An 11,068-nucleotide genomic window follows, 5' to 3' on the forward strand; every position below is an offset into this window, starting at 1 on the left:
ATGAGACAATTCACTATTTACAAAACGTATACCACCAACAGTATTGATTGGGGTATCCCCAGGTTGTGTACATGCCGTGCACGTCATACCATGCCGTGGGCATGGTAGACATCAATCACAAAGTATTTTTTAAAATCTTGGATTAACAGTTCAGTCGTGTTCAATATGTAGCACTGCAACCAGGAGGTCACATGATTTGTGATTGTGCACATGCAGTTGCAAATATGTAGTATTTGCTTCAATATTGTGAAAAAAATACGTTTTTCGGAAAGTTGCGTGTTTTGTTTGTGGTGAAACATTACAATGAATGCTTCTACACTATTACACCTATATGGAGACCATTCGAAAATTCGAAACATGGGACCCGTGAAGATCCAGGTTAGAATATTGGCCTTCAGTAGCTCATTCTTGTCATAAGAGGTGACAAACGTAATCGGGTGGTCAGGCTCGCTGACTTGATTGACACATGTCATCAGTTTCCAATTGCATAGATCAATGATTATGCTGTTGACCTCTGGATTGTCTGGTCCAGACCGCCGCCATATAGTGTGAATATTGCTGAGTACGGCGAAAAACTAAAGTCCCTCATTCGGGGAATGAACCATCTGGACGACTAAGGGACGCAACTCGGTCCGTGCGATCATCAGATGCCCTTGAGCATAAAAGCCATTCAAGTTTCAAAACAAGACATATGGATATACATAACGCTTCCTTGTTAAGAAAACTGTTTATTAATAAATGACATGCGAAATATATGTACAATCATGAGAAGACAAGAAAAACAAAATCTGTGGATAAGTAAGGATGATTGTATGGCGCTTTTATCAACTTCCAGCAACATCAGGAATGGGATGTTCAAATTAAACCCCTGCCTTCTGCGTGAGCAGTTGACGCTGTGACCACCAGGCTTTCGAGTCAAAGTAATAAATCTTTAAATATATGTATTGTTTGTAAGGGCATATAATGACCTGACAAACAATATATTTATTCACTTTCAAACAATGGCGGTGAGGTTACTCTGGTTTGAAAGGTGTTTCAAGTATTTAACGGACTGGATATTGTGGGAGGAAAACCCCAAGTAATTTAGAAACTCACGCGTTACACTATGACACAATCCACAAATGCGGATATATTGCCAACAGACCTGGAAACATCACGACACGTGCAGGGATTCCAACCCACGAGCAAAGTCTTATTTATCGACTCTGCGCCAATAAAAGCAACGCATTAGTCGACTGGGCTGCCCGTTTCTTTTATGGGAAGTACCCGTTGATCTCTAAACCACCCACTTAAGGAAGTAGACTTCGTGACATCTGGTTCTTTCTCTGCCGTCAAAGACTGAGGTAAACCTGCAGGCCGGGTACACGACGTTGTTGTGTGTCCAGAATATCCTGTAGCCGAGGTTGTACAAGTCACGGAGGACGTTGAGCCGGGCGATGTACCTGGACCTTTCCTCTTTACCAAACACGTGGAACTCCAAAGACAGCTGCTTAACTCCCTCCAAGCCGTTGGTGTTGAAGGCGTGTCGCAGTGATTCCCACTCGGAGTCTTCAATGTCGATTTTCATGTAGTCGATTACTCCCTGGGAAGGAAAAGATGAGTTACATGTAAATACTGTAGCAAGTCCGTTACAAATTCTGCTATATTTTCACATCGCATTTAACACTTAACTAGTCATGACACATTGAGATCATAAGTGGGTGAGTGAGTTTGGCTAAAAAAACCGTTTTGACGAATATTGTAGATTAATTTCAGTTCCAGTTCGATCTTAGTAGTTACTTCGGGATTTCCTCCCAAGTTTAACAGACCCCTACGTGTGTAATACCTTGTGGTTTTTCGGTTAAAATAAGTGACTTCGTCCTTATATAGGCAGTAAGGGGAGACTGAATAGTCATGTGACTTGGTGGAATAAGTCTCACCATTCCCCGAGGAGATCAGTGCTCTCAATATGGAATCACTTGATAAGATAAACACATCCTTACATCGGCATGATTGAGACTCTGTCTGATGGATAGCATCGTCTTCATTGGCCATTGCATCTTGCCTTTCCCGTCACGGTCAGACAAACCAAGGTTGTGAAAGTGGACACGTTTGCCCCTCAGGTGGTCATCTTGTTTCATACTAGAACAAATTTTAAAAAATATGTTACGTATTATGATATTGTCATGGAATTTCTTATTCCCATGTAAGCATGGCTGAATATAACTGATGGAAATAGATAACGACGAGTTAGTAACAAGTCACTCCATATCTGGTTCGAACCTGGAGCAGGTTGACCACACACTACATGTTTGGAGCAAAGGATGACGCTTTTCTGTGCACAAAAAAGAAGTTTGTAAATAGGGTTGAATACCGCCTTAGGCAATATCCCAACTACAGATGTATGAGACATCAGCAAAGGTTGTAACTGGGGTCTTCGGTGTGACGAGTAAACGCTTTAACCACAAGACTACCTACCTGAAAATAACATATCATGACATTCGTATTCATTTTCTGAACAAACATACAGTATAGGATGTATATGTGAAGAGTTTCTGTATCTCGAGTTACCTAACACTGACCAGAACGTTGGAGTGGACTTTACTTTATTGTGTGAAAGGAGACAAACACACATTTTACCTAGGATCAAAAGCATGCACTTCACAGCCGAAGGTGCTAGCGACATCGTCGTCAAAGCTGAAGTCGTTGTCGATGCTGAAAATATTAAGTAACAAAGGTGATGAATTTGATGATGAATGAGTTAAGATTTAGTCACATCAGCAATATATGATGAGTGAGTTTAGTTTTACGCCGCATTCAGCAATATTCTAGCTACATGGAAATAATATGTAAATAATCGAGTCTGGACCTGACAATCCAGTGAACAACAACGTGTGTATCGATCTGCACAAATGGGAATCGATGGCGAGTCAACCAAATCAGCGAACCTGTCCACCCGATTCCATGAGTCGCCTCGTTCGACAAGCATGGGCTACTGAAGTTCAATACACTAACTAATGATGGTGATGATGATGGTGATGATGATGATGATGATGATGGTGATGATGATGTCAAGATACAATGTATTTTCGTCCTAACTCGTTTTAATGACATGTTCCCAATGTTAATATTTTTACTGATGAGTATACACAGTGATGCACGGAGGCATGGTTGACTATATATCTATTACTGACCCGAATGAATAGACGAGGCAGTTGTCTTTCTGCAGCTGGTAATGGCCGTCCAAACAAACATCCCAACCGCCGGCTTGAATGTTGCCCATTCTTATCTTGTCCCGGCACAACACTTGAATGTTGGTTAGAAAACTGAAATACAGCACAACAAGTAGATCTTGTTTAGAAGACAGGAATCTAGCACAGCCGGTGGACCAAACAAATCAGTGACTTATAGCATGAGCATCTGGGATGCTGATCGTCGCCTCTTACGACACGCGTGGGTTGCTGAAGACCTATTCTAACCCGGATCGTCACAGGTTGCAGATTAAATCACAAAATTATGATACAACACAACACATCACAAGCAAATTGTAACACAAATAGGGTTGCGCAACAAAGAGAAAATGACCAGTCTTCATAAACTGTGCGGGCAAAGACTGGTCCTTTTCTCTTTATTGCGCACCCCTATTTGCCTGTGGTTGAATATACAGCAATGACTTGACTTGAAAACTTCGCTCCTGACTAGAAAACGAAAACATTACACAGAAAGCGGTTGTCGGTAAGTTGCCTGAAATGTGTCTCAACAACTCTTTACCTCGTTATAACAAAACACCTACTCATTATAAAGAGTTGCCAGTTGTTTGTTGGTCATGACCTGGAGTTTGTCGTCCATGGGGATTGGGTGAAAGGCTTCACCGTCATCCGTCACCAACGGCGACCCTGCAAGCGGCGTCTTCTTCGTCGTAACCTAGCAACAACAGTCATTGTTAAATCTACGTGATCAAAATATAAGGCACTCGGTGTACGTTTTACACACAAAACAGATGCAAGCATTATATGATAATGAGTAGTGATTCCATGCTTAACGGAGAGTGCAACAGAAATTGAAAAACAGAAAAGAAAAGAAATATCCACAAGACTGTGTGACTTCAACTTTCGGATAGCCAACCCTTCCTTATGTCGAGCATTTTGCCACAGCTGCACGATTTGATCTCGACGTTTTAAGACCAGTCAAGCATATTCTTCTACGACGATTTCAAAGAGTGTTTTGAGAAGAGCAGCTCTTGACCAAAAGATGTTTGATGGGGGTTTACAACATTTATAGCTTTTCAAAATATTTCATTAGATGTATGGTTTGATGCACAGTGACAGCATAGTGTCGTAAACAATTTCCTTTGATGACTTCTTCGGGATAATAAGTGACTTGTATAGGTATTTGTGGCCGGTGCCACTGATGTATCAGGTTTCATTCACGATAGTGAATACAGATTTAGACCCTCATAGTCTTGATGCAGTCGTACTCGTACAGTGGAATCTCAGTCAATTTGTACAAAGCGACCTTACTGCGACGATGATCGTAACTCCTGTGGTTCAGCATAGACTTAACATAGTCGTAGAGCTAAGATCGCTTTGTGTAAGCGGGCCCAGGAGCGATTCGTGAAAATATGGAGCGGGTGTTTTTGCGCTTTATTTGCGTACCTTGACTTGAGTATTAGATTTGAGTCCACTCCTGGCTTGTAGATTCAGAACCATTGGTTGTTGGTGTGAAGTGGTCCTGATTGCAATGTAGAGGAATACTGCCGATGCTGTAAAAGCACCAACAATTGAATAATACTGCGTCGTATTCACCATTTTGTAGGTACGACGCACTAACACGGGTAGAAGAAGAGACTTTCAGGTGAACTTTATCCAGAGTCCAAGAACTGAAAAACAACAACATGAAATTCATTAAAGCATTAGAGTATGCACGTGCTTATTGTGGAGCACGGTACGCTCATCATTCCAAAACTCCTTCACAGAAAAGATATTCTTGTGCTCAAGTATTCAGACACATTGAAACCGATTCTGCATTTTTGCTTTTGATTAACTCCAAATAATGTCCAAATACCCAGAACAACTTCGTTTATGTTCGTTTATGGCGAAAAAATAAATGTTAATAAGTGAACGTCATCAGAGTTTCCCCAGTGATGGACTGTGACTTATAAATACTTACATTGTATGGTAAAGATGGAATCGTTGTTAATATAGAGTTTTCCTTGCATGTATGTCACACTTGTTTGTAATTCAAACGTTTCTATTAAGTATTAACTTAATACTTACCGCGAAGATGGGTCGACTGACAAGAAGCTAGATCACTTGAATTTTTAAAGGCCTTCGTGTATATCTGGTGATGGGGACTGGACTCTCACCTGAACTGACTTCTAACAGGTAACCAGCGTTTATATATGTTCATCAAGAACAACAGAGCCCCATAATGTCTAGTTAGCCCCAAGCGATGCGGCCCTGTACCCATTACGTAAGCCCCTCTGGCGTTGGGCGGTGATAAAGGGATGAGATGGCGCAATTACTGCATTTGCAGATTAAGGATCGAAGATGCTGAGATTGGTTATCAGTGCAGCTGATTACCATCACCTACTCACGATTTGGCTTCAGCTTTTATATTAAAGGATCTATGACATTCATTCATTCATTCATTTCGGTTTTTCATTCATTCATTCATTATTTATTTATTTATTTATTTATTTATTTATTTATCATGTATTTATGCATTATTTTGATTTATTTTATTTCATTTAGTTGTTTTTTCATTCATTCATTCATTCATTCATTCACGTGCATACTGTAATGCTCGTGCATACTGTAATTTATTTATTTATTCATTCATTCATTCATTTATTAACGTTTCCTAAGAAACGTTGTGAGGTTATTCGGATTAAAAAAATATTCCCATTAATTGATCATGGATGATTACAGAATCGCGAACATATACTTATTCCAAAGAATGTCGCACAGAAAGTCATATTTTCTCTACAAATGGGAGTCCGCTGCATTTACAAATGTGTATAAACATATGAAAATTGTGTATGTCAATCCCTTCTCATCCTTCATTTGTCAATATGTCCTATCGTGTCAAGAGATTATTCCTGTGTCAGTGAGGAAACGCGGAAATGTTATGAGGTCGTAATAATGTACACTCCACTGCAAAAGTAGCTTCCCCGATCGCTGTCCGGTTAGGAGAGTTACCGCGCACGATATGTTTCACGTTAAACATTAGTTCAGGAAACTGCAGGAAAATGAACTATATTGAGGTTTTATTAGAGAAACGTGAATTTACAAATGCTGTGCCATAAACGTACTATATCATATATCAGGGTATTGTTATAAATCACTGCGTGCTTGATAGTTCTGACCACTGATATTCCAGCCCTAATCCGCTATATTTGCAACGGTCCTGGGATAACAAGCATTGGCTGCCTTGTTATATATGTACTGAATGGCACAAGAAACGCAATTCTGTTTTTTCTCAAGTTTCTAAATAATAGACATAAACATGAACGCTTACGTTTATGATATTTCATTTTTCTGAAACGAGTTTCTTTTGCCGTTCAGGATATAATGAGTTGGCTGGGGTTTTTTTTCTTTCTAGTCAATTAAAACTTTAGTTCTTGTTGCGTTTCTCGTTTCCATCGTCGCCTTTTAACATGTATTATGAGTTGACTGTGTTTCTTGTTTGTTTGTTTGTTTGTTTGTTTTCTGTGGTGTTTGTGTTTCTTGTTCAACGCCGCACATAACAATGTACCTGCTCCATGGGGACATGTAAACAATACTGTCTGATACAGAAAATCCAGACAAGGACACTGATGCCATCAGCCAGATACAAATTTGCTGATAATTTTGTTAATGTTCCGCTACGAAGATGGTTAACAGTATGTTTTGTGTCTAAACATGCTTCATTGACCATGTACGTTTATTCTCCTGGTGTAAGCACAATCACAGGCATTGTAAGCCTTTTTTAACTATGCACGTCGTACTTAAACACTGCTAGCGTCAACTAGAGTACTCACGTGCCAATGATTACACATTTAGAAAAATACTTCAAGTTTGAAAATGTAACACGTGGAATAGAATCAAGGTTGACTTTTTTAACATAATGTCAAACCTATAAATGTTCATGTTGATTAATTAAAATTACAGGAAACTTTGTCGCCTTATGAATAGAAATTTTGTTTGCAATTTCCAGTTTAGGAGTTCTCTTATGTAATTTTATCTTAACATTTTGAAATGGATATGGTCCTTTTGTTTGCACAGAATTTTCCGTACTATTCAGATATCTAAATATGTGCGGCATTTCATCACTGTGATATTCTTAGTCAATTCAGTAGCGTACTGATAAGTTGTAGATTTCCCGACAGGTATCGACTGGGACCCCTTACTGGTGATTCAGTTTTTCTTCCTATACAATTCAGACCTTTTTAAAGTCAGATCACCAATGACGCCATGTCGCCTAACACAACAGGATAGCAATGGCGACAAATGCATATACCAGAAGCAAGGTTTGGAACGAAGAAAAGTGTTGACGACACTCATCTCGTGTAAAAGCGTGCATGTCTGTACAACTTAACACCAAAACGCGTATTGGAGTGCTCTCAACAGCACCTATTTTGACACCATAAGAAAGGTCGATAAATCAGCACGGATTATTGGGTTTTCTATCTTTATCAATTCTATTCATTTTATTACGATATATTTTAATGTCTGTGCATAAACAAATCGCGATAGACAATTACCATGCTGAAAACTGGCAGGAATCGGACTACATTGGACAATAGATCAGTGTTTCACAGATAGAACAGGTACCAACAAGCTCCAAATATTGAAGATGGTACCAAGAGAGAAAAACTACGGTTAATTCATGGATAACAGCTGGCTAGAACAGAAAATTGATTAATTCCGTTACCTCAGTTGCGTTTAGGATCTCTACCAATGACGCCCAAACTTCACCCACTATGACAAACATTCAAGACATTCCTTTATTTGGGACACGGATACAGCGCCCTTGCTCATTTTTCGGTACATGAATATATGATGAAAGTTCTTATTGCAAACAAGATGAGCCTTTCAGCCACACGAAGGTCGGTGGGTGAGCCTAGTGATTAAAGCATTAGCTCGTCGCGGAAGGCCGGGGTTTTCTTCCCCACATGGGTGCAGTGTGTGAAACCTATTTCTGGTGTTCCCCGTCGACACGTTGCTAAAACGTAAAATTAAATTCACTCACTCTCTCAGCCACAAGTAGTGGACAACATGCCAGGAGTCCACGTTGTGGGTTTCTATATTTGACGTCCCTATAGGAAAAGGAAGCTCATGTTGGTTCCCGTTTGAAATGCCATGCAAACTTGGAAAAATATTGTCGTAATAATAGGGTGAGTAAATGAATTTGTTTATATAGTGCAAGCTTCAAAACAGGCATCTGTCCAATGCGGCAGGTTGTAAACACTGTCATAAAATATCACTTATCATCAGTTTTACAAACCAGCATATTGTCTAAACCGCACTGTCTCTTCACGTCTTTATGAGAGCCGGTTTAGACAGCTTGCAGTGTATACAGCTATATCAGCATAACCACTGAAATAAATAGCAAAGATCAGTCAAGTTGAATGCACTTTTGCTTAATCCCTAGTATTTATGTTTTTGTTTGTTTTTTTATTAATATGTTTCTTCCTTTGTTTATGCGTACATGATATAATAGATAACGACACATTAGTAAACATTCTGGCATTGAATATTCGTGAGTGGTTCTCTTTTACACTGAGACGAAAATATTGAGGCATTTTTTTTTTTTTTTAATTTTTTTTTTCAAAATCATCTCTCTATACAATAACTGTCTCCGAAATATAAGCACATTTGAGACATTTATTCTGTACATTAATTCAGAATAATATTATGGAACTTGGGCATAAATTTGCAATTACAATTCATCATGCCCATCAACAACGGTCCATCAGTTTTCTGTGCCTTGAGCAACCGATATGTGCCATCTGGCAAATCACAACACACACGCGCGCGCACAGTGAGTGAGTGTGTTTAGTTGTACGCTGTCTTAAGCAATACTTCAGCAAAATCGGCGGTAACACCAAAAATGGGCTTCACACCTTATCCCCACATGCGGAATCGAATCCGGATCTTCGGCGTGACGAGCGAACGCTTTAACCGCTAGGCTATCGTACCGCCCCCAGAGAGTGAGGGAGAGGTACATAACGGCAATTCTCAGCAGTTAACAGATTAACATTTCATAGTTTGAACACCATTCCCAAGCAGAGCTTAATTATGGCTAACGAACGAGAAGACAAAATAATTTTGTGTTTTAGTTTTTTAAGGAAAACATGAAAGAAAAAAATCCTAAATCCATCCACCCACACCACTGCACTCTAGGTATCCGGCACGCCACGCAATATGTGTTGGCACCCTGAGTCGTATTGTAATAGTTGCTTCAGCTGGTGCAACTCAACCAGGCATGGAGGGATTTTACATACGACTCTGTATGAATGTTTTATTGATTTTCACACGTTGTCCGATATCAAAGAATAAACATAAATTTCAATATTTTAATGTTAGTATATATATTAAGAGTACATAGCATCTAGCGTACCTTGAGGCAAAACGCCAATATAAATTATAAATTAACATTGGTGGCATCCGGCGTGTCAAAAACTGGGCTGGACGCATAGCCTTCAGAGTTGCTTATCTTGGTCGACCTTTGTCGTTCTGCTCGTAATGTGATGATTGATTCATCGATATGCATCGATCCATACAGTGAATACAAAAATACAAAATCTTACATTGTCCTTTGTCCCTACACAATACTTCACGATACATCCATGTGCACCTTTGAATATCGAATCGCGATATCTGCCAAGAAACTGAAAGACTTTGTTTGATGGTAAAAATATATGCTTACTTATTTTCCCTTCCCAGTAAACATTTTGTCAGAAATTCTTGCCTTAAGAACTGTGTCAGACAAAGAGCTCACATGTTAACATTCACAAAATCTGTGTTTAAACTTAATTATCTCGTTTTCGAATGAACATTTAATAACCCTGCCGGAATTTGACGAAATACATAAAGATTCAGCTTTGATCTTTTTAGCTTTGGTGTTTTGTAACCAGTGTTAGCATTAACGATTTTAGTATCGCGCTGTGTCCTATCGCAGGTTGTATGACAAAACCAGCACTACTTCCCCGATCCTGGTGTCATGGGGAAGTTGCGCTGTCGCTTCACTGACCGCTCAGTTGAAGGGTAAGATATGTGTTTCAGTATAATATGACATTGTACAAATAGCGTCAGAAAAATATTCATCACTTCCACATTTGGGAATTCCAAGAAACTACAGGTTCCCAGTACCCTGGCTTTATGAGCAAATTAAAGTGATAGTAAACGTGCTTTATCGTGTGTGTGTGTGTATGTGTGTGTGTGTGAGAGAGAGAGAGAGAGGGAGAGAGAGAGAGAGAGCGTGTGTGTGTGTGTCTGTGTGTGTCTGTGTGTCTCAACTACTCAGAGGGACATTTGATAACGATTTGAACCATTAATCTAACCCACCCCTTATTATTTACAGGCTTATGTACAGGTGGCTGGCTAGGACGCAAAATAAAATCCGTTTTCAGAAACTACGGAATTCAGTTCCGTCGAGTATCAATTACCCATGCTCTTTGTGAAATCCTATTTATCTGATGGCGGTATTCCATGACTTGAGCAAGCCTGTGTCCGTTGATACACATTAGGTACACCCAACACTGTTGGTATATGTTCAAAATATAGTATTTATTTCTATGGACAATATTTTAATACAATATCATAATAAAGTATATACACTATATACATGGATGGATAATGGCTTTTTAGAAAATGATTTATATGCACACACGAAATAATTTCATAAAAAAAGTAAAACGGTCAGTAGACAAGATAACTTAACACAATGGTGGCTGTGATATGGACTAGGTGAAAGCACACCGGCCAACTCATAATTACAATCGTGGAACTGACGTAGATGTACCTGGTCAGCTTCACTGGTTGATCACGATGTGCATTTCGTTGCATGAATTGTGGTGATCTCGAAAGCACCCAAAAAATGACGC

General features: G+C 39.4%; 1 protein-coding gene across 1 annotated transcript; it reads right to left on the bottom strand.

The window, feature by feature from the left end:
• Positions 1 to 1,276: 1,276 nt before the first annotated feature.
• On the bottom strand, positions 1,277 to 4,787 carry LOC137298704 (probable methyltransferase-like protein 24). Its single transcript, XM_067830984.1, has 6 exons — positions 4,641 to 4,787; positions 3,773 to 3,903; positions 3,174 to 3,305; positions 2,620 to 2,694; positions 1,983 to 2,121; positions 1,277 to 1,582 (listed from the first exon to the last, which is right to left on the bottom strand). The coding sequence occupies exons 1-6, from the start codon at positions 4,785 to 4,787 to the stop codon at positions 1,277 to 1,279; spliced, it is 930 nt and encodes a 309-aa protein (XP_067687085.1).
• Between the last annotated feature and the right edge of the window lie 6,281 nt (positions 4,788 to 11,068).

This window comes from Haliotis asinina, chromosome 10 (assembly GCF_037392515.1).
Source record: "Haliotis asinina isolate JCU_RB_2024 chromosome 10, JCU_Hal_asi_v2, whole genome shotgun sequence".
NCBI lineage: Eukaryota > Metazoa > Mollusca > Gastropoda > Lepetellida > Haliotidae > Haliotis > Haliotis asinina.

Excerpts from the sequence above, each read along its gene's own strand:
- LOC137298704 (XM_067830984.1), bottom strand. The coding sequence starts at position 4,787 with ATGGTGAATACGACGCAGTATTATTCAATTGTTGGTGCTTTTACAGCA. Across the intron at positions 3,904-4,640 it reads GACTCAAATCTAATACTCAA|GTTACGACGAAGAAGACGCC; the intron begins GTCAAGGTACGC and ends TGTTGTTGCTAG. Across the intron at positions 1,583-1,982 it reads AGAGTCTCAATCATGCCGAT|GGAGTAATCGACTACATGAA; the intron begins GTAAGGATGTGT and ends TTTCCTTCCCAG.